This window comes from Strongylocentrotus purpuratus, unplaced genomic scaffold, assembly GCF_000002235.5.
Source record: "Strongylocentrotus purpuratus isolate Spur 01 unplaced genomic scaffold, Spur_5.0 spur5_scaffold_14, whole genome shotgun sequence".
Lineage (NCBI taxonomy): Eukaryota > Metazoa > Echinodermata > Echinoidea > Camarodonta > Strongylocentrotidae > Strongylocentrotus > Strongylocentrotus purpuratus.
In genome coordinates this window covers 15420058-15447791 of record NW_022145599.1, presented here as the reverse complement: position 1 = coordinate 15447791, position 27734 = coordinate 15420058, and the positions used below count along the sequence as shown (strand labels likewise).

General features: G+C 40.0%; 3 protein-coding genes across 3 annotated transcripts; 1 reads left to right on the top strand and 2 right to left on the bottom strand.

The window, feature by feature from the left end:
• Positions 1–2043: 2043 nt before the first annotated feature.
• LOC115923498 (5-hydroxytryptamine receptor 1A-like) lies at positions 2044–3553 on the bottom strand. Its single transcript, XM_030984291.1, has 2 exons — positions 2829–3553; positions 2044–2592 (listed from the first exon to the last, which is right to left on the bottom strand). The coding sequence occupies exons 1-2, from the start codon at positions 3223–3225 to the stop codon at positions 2342–2344; spliced, it is 648 nt and encodes a 215-aa protein (XP_030840151.1). The 5' UTR covers positions 3226–3553; the 3' UTR covers positions 2044–2341.
• A 2722-nt stretch (positions 3554–6275) lies between these two features.
• LOC115923791 lies at positions 6276–12643 on the top strand. Its single transcript, XM_030985104.1, has 2 exons — positions 6276–6343; positions 7040–12643. The coding sequence occupies exon 2, from the start codon at positions 7214–7216 to the stop codon at positions 12641–12643; it is 5430 nt and encodes a 1809-aa protein (XP_030840964.1). The 5' UTR covers positions 6276–6343; positions 7040–7213.
• Positions 12644–24894: 12251 nt separating this feature from the next.
• On the bottom strand, positions 24895–27226 carry LOC115923790 (octopamine receptor-like). Its single transcript, XM_030985103.1, has 3 exons — positions 26912–27226; positions 25636–26335; positions 24895–25127 (listed from the first exon to the last, which is right to left on the bottom strand). The coding sequence occupies exons 1-3, from the start codon at positions 27224–27226 to the stop codon at positions 24895–24897; spliced, it is 1248 nt and encodes a 415-aa protein (XP_030840963.1).
• Between the last annotated feature and the right edge of the window lie 508 nt (positions 27227–27734).

The window sequence follows — 27734 nt, the reverse complement described above, 5'->3', positions numbered from 1 at the left end:
TCTTGAATATAACGGAATCGTATAAATAGACTTTGAATGAAAGGATGCTTTGAATGAATTCACCGAGACTCCCATAAATCCTGAAACAGGCGATACGGCCTGCATGCTGCCTTTGGTAACTCAGATAGCACTCCCCCCCCCCCCCCCCCTCCTCTGTGGTCCAGAGGGACCCCCCCCCCCCTTTTGTCCGGAAGGATTCCGCCCCACCTTCAGAGTTTTAACAAGAGTACGTATAAGCTCAGGCTGTGCTTATGACGACACTTTTTTGTGTCTATGTATGTTTTTTTGCCACCCTGTATGTTCAATGTGTGACGATACAATGTATGGAGCAATAATGAACATCAAACTCAAACTCAGACTTGGCCCTTTCAAATATATTTCCTTGTGATATGAACGCAACTGAGAGCAACTGGATTAATATTAATCTATTTATACATTCCAATTCATTTATCCCTTTATCCATCAATTTTATTGATTTATTCATTTATCAGTTTGTCAGTTCATTTTTCCATGCATGTTCATGTTTCGACTCTGGCTTGAAGAAAAAGAAAAAGAAATCCTCCAATATGAAACCAACGCTTGGGAGTATAATAATGTAGATCGAGTGAAAGAAAAACAACATAGACCTAACAAAATAGTATTTTGCTTTGTATGGGGGCCTACACACAGATTCCGGGAATTGAACTAATCGTAACCTAAAATTGCTAAACAAAATGAAATAATGAAGAGAAATGATAGTTTATAAAAGAGAGCGATTCAAGTGCTCTGTCAGAAAAGAGATATTAAAGGTAATACAAAGGTTTGGGAAATTTTGAAAATGGGATGGATAGTGATTCTTTACCATTTTGATATATGTGGATGCCCCTGTGTATGTATTATTATAAAGACAACAAAATTTAGACCCTAAAACCCTCAGGCCTAAAAATAAAAATTTACCTGCGCTCCCGGTAAATTTTGATAAATTTCAAATAGCGCCTACGGCCGTACAATGGTAGCTGCGACCATGAAAATCTCAGAATATGTTGTTCTGATATAAAATTTTCGAATGGGAATAGCTAATCGGTCGATTTTAGTCAAGAAACATTGTTTTACAGCTTAATTAATATCTTGACCTTGAGAGGGAGCTATAACATAAAGAGTGTATTATTTACAATTTCATAACTTTAGACTCGATTTCAACCGCGATAACGATCACTAAATATTGTAGGATCGCATATGCTTTCAATATGTTCATTTGAACCAAACTTATGACCCCATACCAAAACTTTGTATTACCTTTAAAGATCCGTTAGGGTTTCAATAGGACTGTACTTTCGAAGTTCAGTTCAATTGTTGTTACATGCAGCTGAGTTTTTAGATTTTAACACTAAGAGTGTGTCTTTTGCTCAATGAAACCAAAAGTTCTCGTAATGATAATCATCAGCTGCTGTCAATCGATAAGTATATGCCTACACGTAGTTTGATGAAGACGATGATGATTGATGTTCGTTTTACCTGACTGCTATGAAACCAAAAGCTCTCGTAATGATGATCATAAACTCCTGACAATCGACAGTAGCCTATACATGAAGTTTGATGATGATGATGAATTGATGATTGATGCTCGTTTAACCTGACTGCTAAGCAATCAACAGCTTTAAATCCTCCCCAAAGGGTCTTGGTAATGAGAGTTAATGTCTTACTTAAGGTCAAGAGCGCACTGACCTCACAGTTACGAGACCACTGCTCTACAACTGAGCCATCGTGCCTCCTCACAGTAATTTTCTTGATTAAGATGTCCTGTATTGTATGATTCCCAGAGCTCTTAAGTTGAAAACGAGTCAAACTTATTTAAAAACGTAACTTAGGTTTAAAATAAAACATGTATTCTAATGTTGAGCACAGTGACCGTAAACTAGCTGAAAGAAGTACAATTGACCGTGATGAAATATAATTTGAGTGCAAACAGACAATTGATTAAAATAGATGGTGCATACATGATACATATGAGTTACTCAATCGAAGATTAGATTACTCTTACACTCATGAGTATAAAGCCAATTAATCATATTATTTAGACACTTAACGTGTATACGAAGCAAGATTTATTCAACGTTACAATTTTGTCATCACTATCATAATTACGACCATTTCGACAACTGCCGATTCTTATCTATTAGTGATTATTATGAGCTTTCAAACATTCAAATTTCATTCGGCGTCTCATGATAATAACGCAAAACAGTTTTCTATTTATCTTGATACAATTTAAATATGAAGACTACGTTTCCTATTGGCGTTATTTCCCCCTTCTTTTTAAAGGACAACAAACACATTTATATATATTTGTCATGGAAAAAAATCATGCTTCTCCGGAGTTACATCTGATTACTGCATTCAATCCAACCGACCAACGTCTGAACATGTCACGATAACGGGCTGCAATTCGTCTATTCATGAACGAGTAGATTAGAGGGTCGAATAGGGAGTTGGAGTAACCTAGCCACACCGTGGCCACGCCCATCCAATGGGGGATGTTGATGGATAGAAGACAAGAGTAGACGATGCAGTACGGTGACCAACAGACCAAGGTGGTTAGCACCAGGAGGGTTCCTGGAAAGAGGAAAGAACCCGACAATGTTGGAAAAAAGGTGTTGGGTGGTAATCATATGAAACATATCAACAAGGAACTGAATGTAGATGGTAACATTATACATTCTGACGTGTTAAAACCCGCCATTTTATTTCGAACATTGTCTTGTGGTAACACAGTCAAATTAACATTACGATTTGCACAAAATTAAACATTTCTACAAACTTTAAGATATTCCAACACAGGCAGTACTTACCAGTCAGAGCAACTCTTTTGTCAACGTTGAGTTTCTTCTGCATAGACCTACGATCTTTTTTCTTGATTCCTGTCATCATATTTTCCTGTTGAATAGTCTTTTTCTCCTCGTTTTCTCCTTCATCATGTTCAGCGTCAGGCTCCTCGATGTTTGAAGACTGGGAGTAGTCCATAGGCCCTGGAGTAAGATCCGAGCAGGTAGGTCCTTCAATCGACTGGTCAATGTCATCCATTTGCATGTCATGGTCAGTATGGGTCACATGGTCGTGGTCGTCATCGTCGTTGTCTTCTACGGAACATACGTTGCTCATGATACTAGGTTTCTCGTCGGCGTAGGACCTAAGCAACCGTTGTTGACGCCACACGTTCAAGAACACACCAACATAGCAGAAAACCATCGTAGGTACGATGACTACATAGATGATGACGTTGAGGATCGTGGAATAAAAACAGTCTTCCTGCCACTCTGGAGAGCAGCTGTGGGAAATTTCCTGATACCCAATCGCAGAGACGACTCCGAATAAGGAGGGAAAGGAGGATCCAATGGCGGCGACCCAACAGAAGACGATAAAGACGATGGTTCTTGATTGGGAAGGAGGGAAGCGGGCCGACCAGACTACGGCCAAGTAGCGGTCCACGGAGATTGCCAAGACTGTGATAAAGTTCCCGAAGGCAAAAAGAACGTTCCCGTTAATCTGCACGCAATGATAAATGAGATTGCGTTAATGTTTCATATGCAGACGGTATATCCCTGGACCATTACACCGGGAATATTCTTCATGTGATGATTCCCCACTAAGTATAATCACTCGCGGTAACTTTCCCGGATAATTTGCCATGCAACCCTGTCTTTAAAAAAAAAATATCATAGAGATATGGGAATTTAGAAATCAAAATATGCTGTAAAAGATATTTTAAAAAATATAATTGATGATTTATTAATGATTGCCGATTGGTAGCTCTAGCATTCATCCCCCGTTTATGAATGGAGCAACTATTTCAGGATTACTTGATTTATGAAAGTTCATATTCAATAGAATTTGAAACGATCGAGTGATACTATTTTTTTTTTGAGGAGAGGAGTCATATTAGATTTGTTATTTGGAATGTGAAATACCAAATATGAATATAAATAAATGTAGAAAAAAAACTACACATGTTCTTTTCATGACAAGTATAAAGTTCCTTAGTTGACCTCATAGAGAGCATGTACAAACAAACCAAATGCTCTGTTATGGTGAATGGAAAGATAACTGAATGGTTTGATGTCATAACTGAGATAATACAAGGCTGCCTCCTCTCTCCAAGTCTCTTCAACCCATTCCTGGAATATGTGATGAAGGACATCCAACAACTAGAAAGTGGAATACAGATGGGTGAAATGCGTATCAACAACATCAGGGGGGCGTTTCATCAAACATTTAGTCGGGGGTTTTCACCGACTAATATCATTTTCACCGACAAATTCATCATCACCGACTAATTTCCATTTCATGAAATTTTGTCGGTGGAAAACACCGACAAATTTCTGTAAGTCACCGACTAATTTCAATAATTTAGTCGGTTGCCTTGGACCTCCCGGCAAAGTCAATTTACACCGACTAATTACTCTCAACAACCAAAAAGGCACCAAGAAGGGCAAAATGGCAGCAATCATGAATATCCTAGGGGTTGCTGCCCTCGGTAGAGAGTGTGTTTTCCGGGACCGTACAAATCTAGAGTCGATGCAGCTATGTTATAAAAATACAGATTTACTAGGGAAGGAGTGTTATACATGATAAATGAGTTAAACGACGAGTTAGAGCATGCCACAAAGAGGAGCAAGGATCTATCTGCCCATCTGCAAGTCTTTGTAGCTTTGAGATCTTTTTTGTGTGACAATAGAAGGGTGACGCAAGTCATATGCGGAAAGAAAAACCAAGTAAGTATTGCCTTTTTTTTCCTGAAATGAACTGACTTGAGCTTGAAGTTCTATGAAAAGTAGACCCAATACCATCGCAATGTACAAAATTGTTTGTTTGATTTTTTTTTTTAAATTGGGACCTAAAATTGTATTCCATTCTTTCATTCAGTTTAATTTAGATAACAAAGGTGAATGAATGGGGTCTAACGATAAGACTAAGCGTGTAGATTCAGACTCCACATTCACCCAACTTTATTACCTTTTTTTTTTTTTGGTAGAGACAACGAAATTAAAATAAACACACAACAAACAGCTGAAATTAATGTTAAAGGGCCTTCTCAATTGAAGGGAATTTATTAATAAAATAAAATCAGAATGACATTTGTTGTGTCAATTTTCCATCAATTTTCAAAGAACAAACTACTTAATCTAGATCAATAGATCTATACCTTGAGATCTACTTAAACTACTGAGAGAAAAAAAACCCTCAAAGGTTGAAAAATGCAGTTAAAATGATGAAGAAAATTTACAGTTCATTTTCTAGTATTGATTTCTGTATCTTATCATTACTTGCAATTTTTCCTTTTAAACCTCAATTTTTATATTACAAATATCTCCCTCTCAATCTCCAACAGCTCCAGCTGTCCATCAACTGTGCATTTTCTTTGTTGTCCATGTTGTCGACGTTGCTGCTGCCATCTCTGTTGTTGTCCAGGTTGCTGCTGCTGGTGCTGCGCTGCTGCTGTTGATGTTGTTGTTGCTGCTGCTGTTGCTGCTGTTGTTGTTGCTGCTGTTGTTGCAGCTGCTGTTGTTGGTTGTTGCTGCTGAGTCTCTGGAAAATGTTGGTTCTCTTGATGCTGTTGTGATTCAATCAACTGCAATTGAAATTCATATTTATAATGCTATTATCATCTTATGAAAAACATTAATATATTAAATAATTGTTATTGTTTATGGATTGTAATTTTAGTGGTGTTAGTGGTATAAGTACTGCTATTATCACTTCCCCTATCATTGTCATTGTTTATCATTGATTTTATTTTACTTGTCTTTTTCTGGATCTCCTTATATATTCATTAAAAGAATACATTCCAATCAATTTAGACTAAGTGATTGTCTTTCAGCAAATCTTCCAGAGTTCCTTACTTGAAAACTGAAATAAAATGAACAAGTCAGGTAACTACATAGTTGTATATATAAAAAAAAAAAAAAAAAAAAAAAAATGCTTTTCCAATATAGGCCCATCTATTCTTACGAACAGTGAAATGCAAACATGATACTTATGTGATTATTTCATCATGACTTGAGCAGAGTAGAATGTATTAATGTCAAAGAATCTCATTTGCAGAAAAGCATTAAATTTGTTTAGTGATGAAGTAGAGACATGTCAATGTATGCCAAATTGAGCAGTATGCATCGTAAATTTCCGACATACCAGTGAGTGATGAAAAAACAAACTTGTTTTAACTTAATGTAGCGGCGCGAAACTTGTATAGCGCCATCTGTGGCGTTAAGAAAGTTTGTGCAACAGAAAGCCTAGTCAGACAAAGGCATCAGACTTGATGTTTGTTACCATAGAATTCATGACTTTGCTCCGGATGAACAAATAGTTGGTAAGCTACGATACATGATTACTGTAGATAACTGATTTACTGTCAAATATATGAAACTAGTTGTTTCATAATTATGATTGTTCATTTCCTGTGAATTATGTGCAAATAGTGAGTTGATTTTGGATGATTAACGCAACGTTATGTACAGAAGCCTATGTGTTGCTATGGGGCTATGAAACGCATTGCACCCAGGTATGTGTCGTGCATAAAGGGGTTTATTCATATAAACAAGCTCTAAGATGGTGCATGATTTAATTAGTATGATATGTTATAGTGACTTGCACAGCTTGTAAGAGTTAAAAGAGGTTAATTACCATTATAAGGAGTGTGTAGAACCGTTTCTGAGGGAATATTATTGATGTCAGTTGTATAGGGTCTGGAATCACATAGACTACTTTGTAATTGCTTAATTAAGGGGGCATTATGAAGCCGTATCTGTAGAACACCGTGCATTACAGGCACATTCTAAGCACAGGAATTTATGAAGATATATAAATCAAGCAGAGACATAAATGAATACACTGTATAGCTGGATAGTTACATTCCTTTTGGAGTTTATTTCGTATATAAACATCACGTTTATATGTCAAGAGTATTTACAAGATTCACTGTAATGTAGACAGGGTTACATGCATTTAATTCTGTTTATATGATGCATATGTTTATAATGCTTTGTTACTTTGTTGTTGTTTACAGTGAACCGCTAATTGGATTGCTGAAGATGATGATTCGCTAATTGGATTGCTGAATCGCTAAATGAAGATGACTTGTTACGAAAAGAACATAAATAAAGAGAAATAAGAACTCAACAAGTCGTTGCAACGTTTCCTTTATTGGCGCGTTCACACAAAAGTTCACAACTTGTTCTAGATGTCGGAGAAGGTCCAAGCAAGCAACCAGCATGAGGGGTCGGAAGCTGGAGAGCCAAAGAACGGCGTTGACGGGGATGCAACGGCAAGGAGTGAAACCAGAGCATCCAGGGACGCTGAAGTGAAATCGATGGCCTCCAGGGCGAGCATCTCCTCAAGCGTGAAGATGAGAGAAGCCGAGGTGAAGCGACAGCTTGCTAGGATGAAGGTAGTACAGCTACAGAGAGAACATAAACTAAAACGAGAACAGTTTGAACTCAACGAAAAACTTGATAGACTCAAGATTGAAAATGAACTTGAGAACGCCGAAGCTGAAGCAAAATTGTGGCAAGAACATGAAATAAAGCCACAAGAACTGTTACAAATTCCAGAAGGTCAAACTCAGCAAAGAACTGCTGAATGGTGTACAGGGAATGTTGTACCGGTAGATATTTGTAATGAGAATCAGGATGTTACTTCCCAAAGAGTGTTGGGTGAACATACAATGCCAAATGCATATACATGTAATAAGAATGTAAATTCTGTAGAACATAATTTGTCAGAGATGATGATGGCAATGCACCTGCCCAAACCTGATATGACTTGTTTTTCCGGTAACCCTATTGATTATTGGAGCTTTTGTAATTGTTTTGATGTTAACATTGAGCACAAGGTGCAAGATAACAGGATGCGACTAACCTATTTAATACAATTTTGTACAGGCAAGGCAAGGGAGGCTATAGAGAATTGTATTTTGTTACATCCCGATACTGGATATTCAAGAGCTCGTAGCATCCTACAAGATCAATTCGGACAGAACTACATAGTAGCGAAGGCACACGTCGATAAGGTGATCTGCCGAGCCAACCTGCGCCCAAGTGACAGTCAGGCATTATGGGATCTAGCCAGAGATATGAGGAGATGTCAAATGTCCACATCACAGATGGGTTATTCAGCGGACATGAGCTCAACGGACACACTGCTTAAGATACAGAGCCTTCTGCCTGTTCACCTACAAGCCAGGTGGGCATCTAAGGCTCACGTAGCCATGGAGCAGTCTGTAATTCCCAACTTTAGCCACATGACAGACTTTATCGAACAGGAGGCTAAGATAGCAAGCAACGTGTTCGGGAAGAATATCGGACAGTCATTCAAGTCAAGTTCAAGTGCAAAGCGACAGAAAGGGAGCGTGGGAGGCAAAGCTTCATCCTTCGCAATGGAAGGAGGAACTGACAGGCCTAATAACAGAAAGGAGGCATGTCCATGCTGCAAGAAGGAGCACCAGTTGGAAACCTGTTTCAAGCTAAGGGACTTGCCTCAGAAGGAGAGATTTATCTTCCTAAAGAAGAGTGGCATCTGTTTTAATTGCCTTAAGAAGGCACACCTAGCAAGGAACTGTCCCTCAGACTCGACCTGTAAGAAAGAAGGATGCAGTCTAAAATGGAAACACCACACATGGTTGCACTTTGAAAGGAAGGAAGGCCCCAACCAGAAGAACAATGAAGACAGCCCAAGTCAGCAGAACGGGGCCGGAGTGACAACTGGTGTGGAATGCCATACAATTAGAGGAAGAGCTGACGTACGCTTAAGAGTACTTCCTGTGAAGGTGCGTCATGGAGCCAAGGAGGTTACGACTTGGGCACTCCTTGATGAAGGAAGTGATACGTCCCTTTGTGAAAAGAGACTTGCAGAGGAACTGGGAATTGTCGGAGTCAACAAGGAATTCAGGTTGACTACAATCAATGGAGTGAACACTCCAAGGAAAGGAATGGAAGTTAGCATGACCATTCAAGGCTTGCAAGAAGACACTAAGATCGATGTGGACAGGATGTGGACTGTTGATGTTCTACCCATATCGTCCAGAAGTATACCATGTCAGGAAGATGTCGATAAGTGGCCTCATCTTCAGGGCATTCAACTAGTGACAGCAGGCCAAACAAAGGTTCAGCTCCTGATAGGAGGCGACACCCCAGAAGCATTCTGGGTAGAGGAAGAAAGGAGGGGTCAAAAGAAAGATCCCTATGCGATCAGAACGCCTTTGGGATGGACATTGATTGGACCTGCATCAAGCTCAAGTCACAGAAACTCGTACGGAATTCACCACATCTCAGCTGAGGAGCTTCATAATCAAGTGAAGCGGTTTTGGGAGATGGACTCTGGTCCAGGAGATGAAAGAGTTGGTGAATCAGTGGAAGATGTGAAGGCTAGAACCATCATGGAGAAAACTGTGAAGTATATAGATGGACACTATGAGATCGGTTTGCCATGGCGTCAGTGTCCACCAGTGTTACCCAACAACAGACAGCAAGCAGGTTCGAGACTGCAGAGCCTGAAGAAGCGGCTACAGAAGAATGGTTCCCTTCACCAGAAGTATTCCTCTGTAATGGGGGAATATATAAGAAAAGGATTTGCCTGCAAGGTTGGCGAAGGCAGAGAGCCAGTAGGGCGTGTGTGGTACCTGCCACACCACCCAGTAATTAATCCGCTGAAGCCAGATAAGCTACGGATAGTTTATGACTGTGCTGCTGAGTTTCAAGGGACTTCATTGAACAGCCAGTTACTCCAGGGTCCAGACCACACTAACAAGCTGGTTGGTGTACTGCTGCGTTTCCGGCAAGACAAGATAGCCCTCGCTAGTGACATCGAAGGAATGTTTCACCAAGTGAGAGTTTCACCACAGGATATCGATGCCCTGAGGTTCGTATGGTGGGAGGAAGGAGACTTGGAGAAGCCCCCTGTAGAGTATCAGATGTTGGTACACTTGTTTGGGGCAACATCGTCGCCAAGCTGTGCTGGCTTTGCGATTAACAAGACAGTGCAAGACAACAAGAGAGACTTTGATGAAGGAGTAGCTGAGACAGTGTTGGACAATTTCTATGTAGATGACTGTCTCAAGTCAGTTTCCACGAGAGAGGAGGCCAAGAAGCTCATCCCTCAGCTGAATGAGCTACTAAGAAGAGGTGGATTTAGACTAACCAAGTGGGTTAGTAACAACAAGGAAGTCCTGTCTACAGTAGAGACATCAGAAAGGGCAGCCTCTGTCGTTGATTTAGACTTAGACCACTTACCGATTGAGAGGACGCTTGGGATCATGTGGAACATGGAGACAGACACATTTAGCTTCAAGGTTAAACCCAAGGAAGTTCCAGCTACAAGAAGAGGGATCCTATCTTCAATGAGTTCCCTCTATGACCCGTTAGGATTCGTCGCTCCATTCATAGTAACTGCCAAGATACTTCTTCAAGATTTGTGTGCCCAAGGCAAAGGTTGGGATGAAGAAGTGGGCCAGGAGGAATTACAGCGATGGGAGAAGTGGTTGGCTGAAATTCCAGAATTAACATCCATCAACATTGAGCGCTGTTACAAGCCAACAGACTTTGAAGGTGTTACCAATGAGCTACACATATTTTGTGATGCTTCAGAGCGAGCCTACGCAGCATGTGCGTACTTGAGGATCGTGGGTAAGGAAGGACAGATTCACACTGCCTTTGTGATGGGAAAGACCAGACTCTGTCCATTAAAGAAGATGACCATACCGCGACTAGAGTTGTCAGCAGCAGTACTGGCTGTTCAACTGTACCAAATCATTCAGGAAGAACTCAGAATACCAATTGACCGTGTGACATACTGGACAGATTCAACATCGGTCCTGCTCTACATCAGCAATGAGAGTCGCAGGTTTCGTACCTTTGTGGCCAACAGGGTTGCGAAGATCCACAAGATCAGTGACAAACGACAGTGGAGACACGTCGACACCCTCAGGAACTCAGCAGATGATGGTTCACGGGGTATCCCTGCAAGAAGCCTGGATAGATGGCTTACAGGACCTGAGTTCTTGTTACAAGAAAAGGAAGTCTGGCCGGAAGATCCAGCAAGTTTGAAGAAGGAAGATGTACCAGAACTTGATCTTCAGAATGACAGTGAGGTGAAGAAAACTCATGTCTACGCTACCAGCTCACATGACGAGATAGATGATCTAATGACAAGGTACTCATCATGGGATCGTCTGAAGCGAGGAATTGCATGGCTACTACGGTACAAGCAATACTTGCGGTCCAAAGGAACGGGCAACTTGGCAGAAAGAGGAAACTTGACAGTTCAGGAATTGAACAATGCAGAGGTCGAAGTGATCAAACACGTACAGAGACACTCATTTCCTGATGAGTACGTGAAGGGGATAGAGAAGAAAACCAGGAAACAAGGAAATCCCCTTGAGAAGCTGAATCCTGTCATGGTTGACGGACTGCTACGAGTAGGAGGGAGATTAAGCAAGGCACCTATTCTGGATGACGAGAAGCATCCAATGATTCTTCCCAACGATCACCACGTTACCAAGCTTCTAGTGGTTCATCATCATCATCAGGTTGGACACTGTGGTATGGGTTCGACATGGACCTCTCTCAGAGAAAGATTTTGGATCAACAAGGGAGGTGCTACAGTCCGTCACACCATAGGTAACTGCTTCAAATGCAGGAAGCGTAATGCTTCAAGAGGTCAGCAATTCATGGCTGATTTGCCGGAAGAGAGAGTTACTCCGGGAGAACCACCTTTTACGAATACAGGGCTTGATTACTTTGGCCCATTCCCGACGAAGCATGGTCGCAGTACACAGAAGAGGTATGGATGTATCTTTACATGTTTATCTACCAGGGCAGTGCATCTTGAGATGGCTTATAGCTTGGAGACTGACTCATTCATACAAACACTGCGTCGCTTCATCAACCGTAGAGGTCAACCCAAGGCTATATTCAGTGACAATGGCACCAATTTCAAGGGGGGTCAGAAGGAGCTAAAGGATGCTCTTGCAGGGCTGAATTCCGAGAGAGTGAACCGATACCTCACACAGAAGGGCATTGCATGGCACTTCAACCCGCCAGGAGCAAGCCACATGGGAGGTGTATGGGAGAGGATCATACGGTCAGTGAGGAAAATCTTGACCAGTCTCCCACAGCAGACGCTTACAGACGAAGCGCTACTTACCCTCTTCACAGAAGTAGAGGCAATATTGAATGGAAGGCCTCTTACTCACCTGAGCATGGACTCCAGAGATGATGAGCCATTGACCCCGAATCATTTGTTGTTGCTTCGTAAGAACCCAAGTCTGCCACCAGGGATCTTTGAGAAAGAAGACTGCCATCTACGGAGACACTGGCGCCAAGTCCAGTACCTAGCAGGGCAGTTTTGGACCCGATGGGTCAAGGAATACTTACCCCTGTTGCAGCAACGTCAGAAATGGACTAGACCAAACAGAAACTTTGAAGTCGACGATCTGGTTCTAGTGGTCAACGAAAGTACCCCTCGTGGACAGTGGCCCATCGGAAGATTGTTAACGACCTATCCAGACAAGCGTGGCCTTGTAAGACAAGTAGAGGTTCGAGTAGGGCCTCGATATTACAAGAGGCCAATTTCAAAGCTGTGCCTCTTGGAAGCCAATGTAGAGGCTTCTTCCTAAACACAATGAAGGTTGTTATATATGATGTGAAACATTTATATGTTATTGTTCAAAGAATTTCTAACATTACTAACTTGCATGTATGTCACAGTTTGAATTGTTTATGCAAACAGTTTTGACAAGATTTGTGAAAGTTAAATGGATGTTTGTTTTTGCTTTCAGATATTTTACAGGTATCGTCATTGCGTAAATGCATACCAAATGTTACTGTAATTCATTCATAGTTTAATGCATGCCGCTTTATGGTAATGTAGAAAATGATTTAAGGATAGGTAAATCATTTGGGGCCGGAATGTAGCGGCGCGAAACTTGTATAGCGCCATCTGTGGCGTTAAGAAAGTTTGTGCAACAGAAAGCCTAGTCAAAGGCATCAGACTTGATGTTTGCTACCATAGAATTCATGACTTTGCTCCGGATGAACAAATAGTTGGTAAGCTACGATACATGATTACTGTAGATAACTGATTTACTGTCAAATATATGAAACTAGTTGTTTCATAATTATGATTGTTCATTTCCTGTGAATTATATGCAAATAGTGAGTTGATTTTGGATGATTAACGCAACGTTATGTACAGAAGCCTATGTGTTGCTATGGGGCTATGAAACGCATTGCACCCAGGTATGTGTCGTGCATAAAGGGGTTTATTCATATAAACAAGCTCTAAGATGGTGCATGATTTAATTAGTATGATATGTTATAGTGACTTGCACAGCTTGTAAGAGTTAAAAGAGGTTAATTACCATTATAAGGAGTGTGTAGAACCGTTTCTGAGGGAATATTATTGATGTCAGTTGTATAGGGTCTGGAATCACATAGACTACTTTGTAATTGCTTAATTAAGGGGGCATTATGAAGCCGTATCTGTAGAACACCGTGCATTACAGGCACATTCTAAGCACAGGAATTTATGAAGATATATAAATCAAGCAGAGACATAAATGAATACACTGTATAGCTGGATAGTTACATTCCTTTTGGAGTTTATTTCGTATATAAACATCACGTTTATATGTCAAGAGTATTTACAAGATTCACTGTAATGTAGACAGGGTTACATGCATTTAATTCTGTTTATATGATGCATATGTTTATAATGCTTTGTTACTTTGTTGTTGTTTACAGTGAACCGCTAATTGGATTGCTGAAGATGATGATTCGCTAATTGGATTGCTGAATCGCTAAATAAAGATGACTTGTTACGAAAAGAACATAAATAAAGAGAAATAAGAACTCAACAAGTCGTTGCAACGTTTCCTTTATTGGCGCGTTCACACAAAAATATTTCTTTGATAGATATCTAGCTGTTAAACATATTAAAAAGCAGTGAGGAATTCTCAATACTTGGTGTCCAATTTCTATTAGAACTATGTTTAGCACTTGACATGTCATTTAACCCTACTGCTTTACTTTGCATGATCATCAAGTGATATATACATCTATTGCATAAATTATCATATTTAATGATAAAAAAGACATTAAATGATTAAATAAAAAGTAATAATGGATTTAGGTTCTTAGCACACTTATCAATGTCTGTGTGGCGATTGGTCAAGTCACACAACTGATGGGGGGGGGGCAGTGCAGGAATGGTTAATGAAAACATGAATGCAGTTGGAAAGCCTGGAAATTTATAATAACGAATGTTCAACTCACCAAGGACATTCCATTTCCGGCTTCGGCTTCACTACCATAGCAGCCCTGGATTGGTTGTGCTGGCAGTGCCTCCAGCACCATCTAGTGACGGTCATGACATTTTGGCTGGGGTCCACCACCTCATAAAATCAATAATATTGGGATTGCTTTCATTATTTCACACTTACCATTTCTCAAATAGGTATATTCACAGAAAAGGCAACATTTTACCTCCAGTGGTTCTTTTTTTTTTCTGAGGGGGTCTGAATTTGTTGGTATAGTGATCCAATATATAATAAAATATATATTTATAATTGATATATTTATCTCTAATTGTGTGTTTTTAATGTGGACCCATCACAAAACTTTCAAATTTATATATTATTATGTATGCTTTATTTACGTCATAGCAAGGTTGTTGTGTTGGCTGTCCAAAGGAAAGAACTGAATGATGCATTCTTGAACAATAACAATATCAATAGTTTCACGTCAATAAATAAATGTATCTGTTTCTTTCCCCGTTTATTAAAAACATTGTAATATTCACTATGAATTACCAGTCGATTGTGCTTTGCTCCTATATTGTTGGGCACAAGAGGCCACCGCTATGAGGTAAGGGGCAGAACATCAAGACTGGAACCTCAAGGCACCCCATCTCTCCACAGGAAACCCTCCTTCTCAATCTCTGGAAGAGAATTATAAACATTTCAATAAATATTAACCAAATATGTAAGAAAATACAAATAAAATAGCAATGTCTAAGAGTTTAGTTGTCTTCAATATTTACTTTTCAGCAAAATTTGAAAGTCAATTTTTTTTTCTTTTTGCTCGCCATTCCTTTTCATGTACTGGACCCTCCCCCTCCCCCCCCCTTTTACAAAAGCTTCAAATGTTAATTCTAAAAAGAGATATATTGGAGGTTAACCCTATCTAGCCCGGGCTATTTTGAAACTGCATAGCCCGGGGGGGGGGGGGGGGGGGGGGGGGGGGGGACTGTGAAGGCCTCCCCCTATGATCTCGGCCGTTGAACGGCCAATCGCTGCAAAAAATTGCATGCATGTCAAGTGAAGTGTATATATTACTATGGTTATTTAAATTTTGGAAAATTTTGAAAAAATGGGAAGAGCTAGGTTATCCCTTATGTTATTCATTCTATTGATTTGATAATTTCTTATATACAGTGTATTTCTTTCTTTTTTTAATTTATGTATTTTATTATTTTTTTTCTATTCTAACTATAATTTGAATATTTGAACCCCCCCCCCCCCCCCAAAAAAAAAAAAACACCTAAACTATAAACAAGACCAAATAACCGATGTTTTATCTCTTTTTTTGGAAAAAATGAGATATGTTTTGTATTTAAATCATGAAAATGAGTGATTTTCGGGCTGATATGCAAAGACAAAAGGTCACGTGACTTTGTAACGTTAGGTCCGATTTTCAAAAAAATTATTTCTAAAGATGCGCAAGACTTGAAAAAAAAAGTCACAAAATTTCAGTGCAAGATTCTTTGGTGTTAACAAATTATGATCGCAAAAAATGTAGAGGGGGGGGGGGGGGTGGGGCTAGATAGGGTTAAAATTACACTTTAAATAAACACTACAGCAACTTTATAGTAGAGATGTTGATGCATACATAGCCACCCCCTTAAAAGGATACTTCTCAAACCAGCCCTTTGCATCCCCCTCCAACTTGACCTCACTCATTTCAAAATTTCCTTTTACTTGAGAAAACTAAACAGATCCAAGTTATAAGATCCAAGGTAAATATGTTTACCGTACCTTCTCTTGTGGTGGTCTGTTCTCTCCAGGACATTTTGTTTCAAGCACATACTCAAAGAAGACAAGCATTTGGTACTGCAACAAGTCGCTCTGTAAATTTACCTGTAAAAAAGAGAGGGAGAATTTGATTTAGAATTTTTTTAAATGAGCATTATGAACATTGATGAGCATTTGCAGAATTAACTGTGCTATTGTAATTTGTATTTTCTCTTTACTTAAAAAGCCCCCTTTCATATATCTACCATTGAAATTTATGCTAAATTTCTTGATCTCAGATAGATCATATGATCTAGATCGATGTCTTGTAGTTAAACTGTTTATTCTGTCAAATTGAGAAAATGCAAAATAAACATGGATCTAGCTAGTATGAGTAGACTATGACAGAGTCAGAAAACTTAATCACGTTCACGACAAAAATAATTTCAGATCGAGATAGAGTCTTTAGAGGCAAAGCCAACAAAGAAATTAAAGATAAACTTTAGTACTGGTAATGCGATTGCATTGTGAAAGAAAAGGTGTGGAAAGGATCAGAAACAGTTGATCATGTAGCATGTAAGTATTGGTGTGCACTGCAAGGTTCTGGAGTCATCAAAATCATAATAAATTTGACCGAGTCTTGGTAAATTAACACGCACTGTACACAGAAAGCTATATATGGGACAGCACACATGGTGTCGGGGCTAGTACTACCTTGATTTCCTTGTCTTTCTATGCTCATTACTCAGCCAGTACACATTTTCTTCCAAAATTGTTTGGCACATGTCATTTATTTGTAATCTTGAACATTCAGTGCAAGTTTCGTTTGATTCTGTGAGAATTAATTTTCTTTTTACCAGAACTGGAGTTTATCTTTAAGACACACAAAGGTACCACATCCACTACAGTCCTAGGCTAGGCTAGCCTCTTGTCGATGGACCTAGCGCTGTCGAAGTCCATAAATTCTGGCGAGCACTTCTGTTTATCTGGCGAGCGAAGCGAGCCAGAAATTACGGACTCCAACAACGCTAGGGCCATTGACAAGAGGCTAGATCTAGACTGAATAATTTGGGGGATACTAGTAGTAGACCCCTAGTAGATCTACTAGATTTAGATTTAGATTTTATTTTTAGGCTTAGATCTAGATCTAGACCTAGATCTAGACTTAGATCTAGCCTAGGCCTAGATCTATCAATTATCATCTTTTTCATCAACAACCAGGCATGACAACGTGTGTTAATGTTAGATGGCTACGAGTATAGCCTAGTGAAATCTACTACTAGTACTAGACATTGTTTGTGTTCTTGCAGTTTCGATACTTAGGTTGCAATAAAACTGAAATTTTCGGTTAGTAAACCCGACAGCCAACTCAGCTCAGCTCCGGATACAGCACAGTAGAGGCTGCTGCAAAAAGGCCCGGCACTAGCCCGGGCGCTACACGCAGCTTTCGCCTTTGACTCGTGCCCACTGCACTAGCGCATGAAACTGGTCAATCACTCGCACACGAGCTCTCATAATTAATCTTTGTGTAACCGCCGAAAAAAGTATTCAAAAATCAAAAAGCACATAGATGTCGAGTTAAGAATTTTTTTCTTCGTATTAGGGAATAAATATGACTTGTACTTACGGGATTTCTACGAAAAACCATTTCGGCATAGAAGTTGGGTTCATTGTATGATGATTGTCGCAGACGACGGTGAAGCGAAATAAAGAGGGTGGGCGTGGCCTAGGCTCGTCCCACTGCACTCGATTGAAGATTAAAAGTCCGCTGACAATTTGTCAGAGCTTGTTATAGAGCTTCGTGAAACGGTTTTTAGTCAGCGCTGACCATTTGTCAGCGCTGACAGATTTAGTCAGCGCTGACAGTTTTCCGCCGACAAATGTTGATATGCAGATGACATCACCCTCATGGAACTCGTATTTGAAAACCTCCAGATCTCAACAAATGAGCTGGAGAAGGCTTATAGAAGATGGGGGTATGAAAATCAATGCAACAAAAAGCAAAGTCATGACAGAGGATCAACAAGAGATTTCACTTAGCAACACCATCATTGAGAAAGTGGAAAAAATTGTCTTTCTCGGCAGCACAGTTCCTTCCACAGAAGAGGACGTGAAGAGACGTACAAGACTGGCTGCTTGGGCAATCGGAAGACTGAAAAGTGTCATCTGGTCCAACCAAGATATTTCTAGGAGACTCAAAGTCAGGATCTACGGAGCACTTATCCTCCCTATTGCCACATAATGGAGCAGAATCCTGGACTCTCCGAAAATCTGATAGAAATAAGCTTGAGGTATTTGAAATGAGGTGTCTCCGGACCATCCCTGGAGTTCACCTAATGGACAAGATTAGGAACGAAGAGATCAGGCAGAGACTGAACGTCCCAAGCACCATATGCGAGGAAATAATCAAACGTCGCTTGAAATGGTTTGGCCATGTGTTACGCATGCCGCATCGTATCACCGCCTACCATACCAAGCATTCCAGAATGACTTTAATGGACGAAGACCTCGGGGACGCCCTCCAAAGAGATGGAAGGACCAGGTTCAATGCGATGTGGGATTACCCACACAAGAGGCAGATCTCGCAACGAGCCCAGGACAGATCACACTGGAGCATGATTTCTCGTAGGGGAGCAAGGGGACACACCGTCCTATGCAGCGGCCGCGGCGTACGCAGGATTTTTTTCAAGGGGGGGGGGGGGGGGGGTAAGGTCACCTTTTTTTAGGTCAGCCATTGGCATAATTTTTTGTTTGTATTTCTTTTTTTTCATTTACACAAAAACAAAAAAACTCAAAAGGGGGGGGGGGGGGGAGGGGTTTTCCCAAAAAACATACACATACAAAAAAAATTAAGGGGGGGGGGGGGTATCATCCAACCAACCCCCCCCCCCCCCCCCCCCCCCCCCCCCCCGCGTACGCGTTTGGTCCTATGCACCTAAGTCAAGTAAGTCATAAAATTCCTGTAATATCCCAAATCAAAATACATGTACAGTAAAAAATCTTATATGAGCATGGTGATGAAGAATGCAAAATAGAAAGAGACTCACCAAACACACAGCCTTGTTGTGATAGAGAAAATTGCCGTTGTCGAACACGGATACTACGAGGAATGATATGTTCATGATTGTAAAGCCAAGATCGTTTATGATGAGGTTCAGGATGAGCCAGTTATGAAGGTTCCTTCTGAGAACCTTGTCTCGAAGAATCGTCGCCAACGCGATCAGATTGGCGACCAACGCTCCGAGGAAGATAACCACAATGGTGATACCTTCGATGACGGCCACCACTGACGTCGATTCGTGGTAGATCGTGACACCATCGGCACGTCGATCGTACGGCGTTGGAGAGGTATCCTGGCTCGACATCTTAACATGAGAATTCATTCTGAGAAAATGGTCTTTAAAATGACGGATAACAGCAACCGCTTTTAAATCAAATGATAAAAGGTGATGATCGGCGAATCTGAAACTAATTGATTCATTAACCTTATTTACTTCCTCCTTTGACAGGATATAATCTAGGCCGATTCAAAGAATAGAAGTTTCGTTTTCATGGAAGCCTTTTAAAGGGAAAGTCCACCCCCAAAATAAGTTTGTTTCGATAGAGGCAGGGAATAATAAGAAAATCAGGTGAGTGAAAGTTTGAGCAAATTCTGAATAAAAATAAGAAAGTTATGAATTATTGAAGTTGTGATCAATCAAATACAAATTGGCAACTCTGTGACTTATTATACGAGCTCTCCTTCATTTGCTTTGTGCATAATATTCCATAAAATCATGTTTTATTCGTTAAGTTGATGACGGAATATATATTTGTTCCTTGCAGGGGGAGTATAGAAACATATTTGCAATTATTATATTTAGGGTGCATGTACACTGTTAAAACAAGTATTAAAAAACTGCGGGTTAAAAAATTGTTGATTAAAAAACGCTCAGCCATGGTTAAAAATGTAGTGTTGATTAAAATTTACTTTTAATCTTGCGTTGGTTAAAAACCGTGTTGATCAAAATTATTCTTTTTAACCTATGTTGGTTAAGTCTAAGTCGTTGGCAAAAATTGTAACCCAGCAGGGATTAAAAACAAAATTCCGACAGTAATGATAGCCCCCTTCCGGTTAAAGTTTAATCAATGTTGATTAAAGGGATAGTCCACCCCAGAAATTTCTTTATACTGTCGAAATCTCCATAAAATTTGATGTAAGATGATTTCATTTATTTTTTTAGAAAAGACAGGATTTAGCTGTAGAATCACAGTTGAAACATACGCATTCTCCCTGTGATCCCCGCCCCCCCCCCCCCCCACTCAGGTTTCAAAATGACCGCATGCGTGTTGCCAAAATGTCCTTTTCGTAACAAAAGAAAAAGGTCGAGCCGTATTGACTTTACACACCGGACTTTTGCTGAAAAGGGGGGGGGGGGGTGCGGAAAAAGGCTCGTATACAAAAGAAAAAGGTCGAGCCGTATTGACTTTACACACCGGACTTTTGCTGAAAAGGGGGGGGGGTCGGTTGGAACACGCATAATGCGTACCCTAAATAACACTGAGTGGGGGGGGGGGGGGGGGGGCCGGGCTGTGATCGCCGTCACTGGGGATCGCCATTTTGTGAATTGACCCGCGACCCGCCGTGGTGTGACGTATCTTGCGAGCTGGCCGTTATTGTATTCTGATTGGTCGGTGAATTTGTACAGGAATATTGATCTGTAAGATGCTTAATAGCATTTTGTTTTTCACTGTTAAACTTATATGTAATTTAAAAATAATTATTAAATAAACTTGTATTTATTAACGTTCACAAAACTGTTGCAATAAATTTTTTAAAGAGTCTACAAAACAAAACTCGTGTAATTTTTAAATTGGTTTCGTCGTCAAATGCGCACGCGTACGTGCGTGCATCGTACATTTGTAAACAACTTTCGGCTTTCTGTATCTACTTGCCAATAATTGCAATACCGGGTACCGTAAGCAGAGCAGTAACAATTAATGTCCAATAATCAAAGTTTGTGTATCATTAGCTAGCTACGTGTGAGTTTGAGAATTTCACATTATTAAATTCATGAAGGTACATTTAATCTACGATCACAAGTATTATTTTGAATCAAATTGAAACGCTGTTTGACACATATATCTAGGTACCATCCCATCGCTTCGCGAAGCTAGCTTATAGCGCTAGTATTGGAAGGTACCAGTTAGCACTAGCAGACGACAACCGCGCGTGCTGCACAGTATGGTATAAATATACAGCGGGAGATTGATTCTTGAAGCCCGGTAAAATGAAATTATAAAACGGAAAGATAATTAATATAACTAACCTGTTTAGTACGTCTTCCAGAAATCCTTCTTTCACTTGATGTGCGCATCTTAACCGGTCCTCGATGTATGAAAATGGTAGGAATAGCATCATCTTTGAGGATTTTCGAGGTCTTGTACCGCATAGCTCCGCTTTCAGATCATGCTCGAAGCACCGTGGTTCAAAGTGGTCGCTACAAACGACATGATTTCTATTATATTGGTAATTGTTGAATTTCGCCGATTTCAGCGCAGCAATCCATTTTGCACACCTTTCCCGTTCTTTCACGGGGTCCGGTATTGAGTAAAAACTTTTACCCTTTGTCCTAGAGGAGTCATTATAGCAACCTATTGCTTGGCAAAAGACCATGATTCGTCGTGTCAGTGCGATAACAGTGTACCGCGAGCGAAAGTGAATGTCTGCGAAATAAGAAGGCAGCTCGCAACATACGTCACAATTTCGATACTATCGGTTATTTTTTGGCGATCGTTTCATGCCCATGTAACGCTATTGCATATGGCGGACGGCTGATTTTCGATACAAAAAGTCGATATATCTTCGTTATGTGATCATGGATTTTAATGAGACTTGTATCATTCTTCATGGTATTATTATGTCTATATCGTCAGCTAAAGAAAATCCTGGGGTGGACTTTCCCTTTAAAGTACTGGTCACGTGACCCAACGGAACGATATCGAAGCGCGTAGCTAGCGATCGCTCGACATACAAATAAAGTACATGCAAAGTACATGCAGTTTACGCGTGCTACAAAATTAACAATGGAGGTTGTCGCGAGGACCTGAGAAATGGGGGTTTGGACGGTCTTATCTCCGTGTTTTCAGGTAAGAAATTATTTTAATATGATCATCATCAATTCTAAGATTGTTAGGAAGAAGTGAAATAAGGTTCTTGCTCAAATCAAAAACGATTTGTGTCCCCTAGGCTGTACGTAGCTCAACCAATAAGTAACATTTTACTTGCACCGTGCACCTGGCTCTCGTAAGCACACACACACTCATCAGTCTGCAAGAATCTTCAACCGTGAAGGAGGCAGACCCAATTAAAGAAGGAGAAGTGTAGGCCTATTACGGATCACCTACCCAAATCGCATGCATGAATAATAATCTTATTTTTTAAATCTAATTGTTTCTAATTGTTTAAAACAATTAAATATAAAATAAGATGTTATCATAAAGTGAAACGTCTTCATGCATGCAATTTGGGTAGGTCATTACACTTACTGGCTGAGCTACAACCTACATGTACGGGCCGGGACATAAAGCGTTTTTAATTTGAGCAAGAACCTTATTTCACTTCTTCCTTACAATCTTAGCATTGATGATAATCATATTAAACAATTTCTTACCTACAAACACGAGGATAAGACCTCCAAACCCACTAAAGTTTAACCAACATCGTGTGAATCAAAAAAAAGAATTAACCTACAATGGTTACAATTTTAACCAACGACCCATAAAAGTTTAACCAACATCATGTGAATCAGCCCCGAACAAAGCTAACCAACAAAAGATTAAAGTTTTAATCAACAAATGGTTAAAGTTTAATCAACACCATTTTAACCAACATTGAGCACATTTTTTTAACCAATAATTGATTAAATTTTTTAATCAACCACAGGTTAAATTTTAATCAACAGGCTGTTGGTTAAAGTTTAACCAACGATTGTGTGATTCACCTGGTAATCCGTGGTTGATTAAAATTTTAACCAACTTGATTAAAAATTGTAATACAATGACAGCACACCCTTTATAGACCAAGGTCCACTGTCCATGTATATTGTTTGATAGTGATGATGGTGATTGATGCTCGTTTTACCTGAATGCTAAGAAAGCATGTGTATATGCTTGTAAGTAAGCAACAAGGGTACTCCCCCGCCCCCCCCCCCCCCAACTCCGGGGTCGGAGGGACCGCATACGTGTTCCCCAAATGTCCGGTAAAGGGGTAGTTTTTACGCAACAAAGTCCGGCTCGTAGTACACAAAAATCCGGCCCGTATTCCCTCCGTTTGAACCCCCCCCCCCCCCCTACGTCCGGTGCCGGACTTAGGGGGGGGGGGGGGGGGAGGGGGAGCGGGTTCAAAAGGAGTGAACATGCATACGCGTACCCAAAATAACACTGAGTGGGGGGGGGGGGGGTACTCCTCTTCAAGGGTCTTGGTAATGAGGATTAGCCTCACTAAATTTAGGTCACGAGCGCACTGACTTGGTTGCGAACCCACATCTCATGGCTACGAGACCACTGCTCAACCACTGAGCCATCGCACCTTCTCATATTTCTAATCCTGTATTGTATGAAACCTTGAGAGCTCTTAAGTCGAAAACGAGCCTAACTTAGGTTTCAAATAATATTCTAATGTTGAGCACAGTGACCATAAACAAGAAGAAATATGTACAATTGACCGTGATAGAATATGATTTGAATGCAAGCAAAACATTCACTGAAATAGATGGTGTATACATGCAAAATATGAATTAAACAATCGAAGAATGAATTACTCTTACGCTCTTGATTATGTAGTCATTTAATCATGTTATTTAGACGATTAAAACGTATACGAAGCAAGATTTATTCAACAATATATTTTTGTCATCATGATAATAATTACGACCATTTCGACGACCGACTGGCGGTTCCTATCTATTAGTGATATGAGCTTTCAAACATTGTGACGTTAAATTCTGCTGAAGTGACCCCAACAGTGGGCTTAAAGAAAGGACGACGACATCCAAGTTGAGATCTGTAATCTGTAATATCAATAAAACAAACACTCATAAGCATGTGTACAAATTCACATGAATAAACAAACATCTATTGTATCGCACAACTAGCTTGCCATAAATGTCCTTAATATGCATAACTGAGTAAAGAAAACCTTCAAGAATAAACTATGTGAGTGAAGCTCACTTGTGCAAACACAAACTGTATAACTGCCTCATTTATCTTATTCTAATGAACTGTCTCAAATTCTACCTTTGTTTACAAATATAACCCTTACAAATCATACCTCTCTATCTTGTAGGTTAACGTCATACACAAATAAACCCTCGACCAGCCTTATTTCCTCCCTCTATCTTACACTCTTTACTTGGTTCCTGAACTAAAATTCCTATTTGCTTCTACACCCTTGACATTCTTTATAACCAAGGAAAACAATTCATACTCTTGTTTCATACACTTGTTGCTGGCTAAATACAACCGCCCTCTTACGACCAAATGAAATTATGGTTAATCTTAACCGACGTCATGACAGAAAACTTTCTAAATCTTACAAACATTATATTTTAATTCGAAGTCTCATGATAATAACGCATACGAAAAAACACCTTTCTAATTATCGTGCATGGTTTGTCATTATTCTCTTGTAATACAAATAAGATGTGAAAACTACGTTTCCTATTCGCGTTTTTTTTTTAAACAGACAATAAACACATTTTTAATATATTTTTGCTGCGGCTTTCCGCTCCATATCTGAATAAACCTTAATCAAAATATTATGCCCTTTGCCGAGTTTCCACTGCAAAATATTTATACTTTTCATGGAGCAAAAAAAATCATGCTTCTCCTGTATTCAATCCAATCGACCAACGTCTGAACATGCCGCGGTAACGGGCTCCAATTCGTCTATTCATGAACGAGTAGATTAGAGGGTCGAACAGAGAGTTGGAGTAACCTAACCACACGGTGGCCACGCCCATCCAATGGGGGATGTTGATGGATAGGAGACACGAGTTAACGATGCAGTACGGTAACCAACAGACCAAGGTGGTTAGCACCAGTAGGGTTCCTGAAAAGAAATAGAAGAACCTGACAATGTTGGGATAACAGTGTTGGATGGGATTATAAAACACATCATAAGGGAACAGAAGCTGGATAGTGACATTATTTCAGTATTCTGGAAAATTAAAGAGAAGACAATGCAGAGGTGTGACTTCAAAGGAAGGATGTAGGCTGAGCTAATGATGACCTATTTTGGTTCATCACGACATGAAATAACCTTGGGGCGTAGGCTAAAGTTTTATGAAGTTGCAGAGAAGTTCCCAAACTACGAGGTGGTAGAGGGGCAAACAAATGTTCCGCATTTTGCTAGTAGAAAGACTTTGCATCCTCTTATCGCCAATAAGTTCATGTACTATCATTGCGAGGGTAGCAATGAGAGTGTATACATTCTGTCATGTTAAAACTTGGCATTTTATTTCGACACTTATGGTAAAACAGTCAAATTAAAATTGCGATTTGCGCAAGATTAAACATTTCTACATACGTTAAGAGACTCCAACGCAGGAAGTACTTACCAGTCAGGGCAACTCTTTTGTCAATGTTGAGTTTCTTCTGCATGGACCTACGATCTTTTTTCTTGATTCCTTTTATCACATTTTCCTGTTGAATAGTCTTTTTCTCCTCGTTTTCTCCTTCAGCATGTTCAGCGTCAGGTTCCTCAGTGTTTGAAGACTGGGAGTAGTCCATAGGCTCTGGGGTAAGATTCAAAGAGGTAGGTCCTTCACTCGACTGGTCAATGCCATCCACTGGCATGTCATTGTCAGCATGGGGCACACGGTCTTGGTCGTGGTCGTCATCGTCGTTGTCTTCAAGGGAACATACGTTGCTCACGACACTAGGTTTCTCGTCGGTGTAGGAGCTAAGCAACCGTTGTTGACGCCACACTTTCAGGAACACACCAACATAGCATAAAACCATCGTAGGTACGATGACTACATAGATGATTAGGTTGAGGCTGATGCCATAGAAACAGTCTTCCTGCCAGTCTGGCGAGCAGCTGTGAGAAACTTTCTGATATCTGATCGCAGAGACTACTCCGGATAAGGAGGGAAAGGAGGATCCAATGGCGGCGACCCAACAGAACACGATAAAGACGATGGTTCTTGATTTGGAAGGAGGGAAGCGGGCCGACCAGACTACGGCCAAGTAGCGGTCCACGGAGATGGCCACGACTGTAGCAAAGTTCCCGAAGGCAAAAAGAAGGTTCCCGTGAATCTGCACATAATGATAAATTAGATTGCATTAATATCGAGTTCGTATACCCAGTAGAATATCAGCTTTTCGACAAAACATGCCAGGACCATTACACGGGGATTATTCTTCATGTGATGATTAATCACCAAGTATGATCTATTATCTGACTATCTCACACGGAAACTATCCCCCGAATAATTTGCCATGCAAGTTATGCAACCCTGTATTAACAAACAAAAAATTATCATAGAATATTGATGATTTATTAATGATTGCTGAGTGGCAACTACAGCATAAATCCCCCTTTTATGTATGGAGAAACTATTTCAGGATTGCTTGATTTCTGAAAGGTTTATATTCAATGGAGTTTTAAACGATCGAGTGATAATTTTCTTTTTGAGTAGGAGAGGATCCGTATTAGATTTGTGATTTTGGTATTTGAAATACCAATTATAAAACTAAATAGATTTACCACAAAATGTTACATATTCTTTTTATAAGTAGTACAAAATTCCTTCCATATTCCATAATCATAACAATAATAATACAGTAACATCGTACATGAGAATGGCGGCACATAAAAGAAAAAAGACTCACAAAACACACAGCTTTGTTGTGAAGGAGAAAATAGCCGTGGTCATACACAGAAACTATGGCGAATGATATGTTCATGATTGTAAAGCTTAGGTCGTTTATGATGAGGTTCAGGATCAGCCAGTTATGAAGGTTCCTTCTCAGAACCTTGTCTCGAAGAATCGTCGCCATTGCGATCAGATTGGCGATCAACGCTCCGAGGAAGATAGCGACAATGGTGATACCTTCGATGACGGCCACCACTGACGTCGACTCGTGGTAGATCGTGACACCATCACGTCGATCGTACGGGGTTGGGGAGGTATCCTGGCTCGACATCGTATCACGAGAATTCATTCTGAGAAAGTGGTCTTTACAATGACGGATAACAATAACCGCCTATAATTCGAATCATAGAAGGTGATGAGCAGCGAATCTGGGGAGTTTAAAAACAATCCTAGTTTTATGATTACACACTTCACGTAAATTGAAACTGATCAATTCAATCGCATTGTCAACTTCCCCCTTGACAGGAAATGACGTAGGCTGATTCAAAGAATAAACGTTACGTTTTCATTCTAGTCTTTTGATGATAAATCATTCATTGCTTGAACGATGTTTAGGGGATGCCTAAAGGAAAATATCTAATTATAATTTGTCATGACCACTAAGCCTAAATTGTATTTTCTTCTTCCTATGTCTGCATTATATACGATTTAAGAAGTAAATAGTATGTATATTTTTTATGTTAGCATTAAATAGATATTAATTTAGAGCAGTTGCTGACTACACGTCAAATATTTGTCTATAATTAAGTTTATATCACGTCCGCTCTTACATCGATTAC

Coding starts and splice junctions, on each gene's coding strand:
- LOC115923498 (XM_030984291.1), bottom strand. CDS start 3,225: ATGGTTTTCTGCTATGTTGGTGTGTTCTTGAACGTGTGGCGTCAACAA. Junction 2,593..2,828: donor CAAAAGAGTTGCTCTGACTG/GTAAGTACTGCC, acceptor TCCTCTTTCCAG/GAACCCTCCTGGTGCTAACC.
- LOC115923791 (XM_030985104.1), top strand. CDS start 7,214: ATGTCGGAGAAGGTCCAAGCAAGCAACCAGCATGAGGGGTCGGAAGCT.
- LOC115923790 (XM_030985103.1), bottom strand. CDS start 27,226: ATGTCGAGCCAGGATACCTCCCCAACCCCGTACGATCGACGTGATGGT. Junction 26,336..26,911: donor ACAACAAAGCTGTGTGTTTT/GTGAGTCTTTTT, acceptor CATTATGTGCAG/ATTCACGGGAACCTTCTTTT. Junction 25,128..25,635: donor CAAAAGAGTTGCCCTGACTG/GTAAGTACTTCC, acceptor ATTTCTTTTCAG/GAACCCTACTGGTGCTAACC.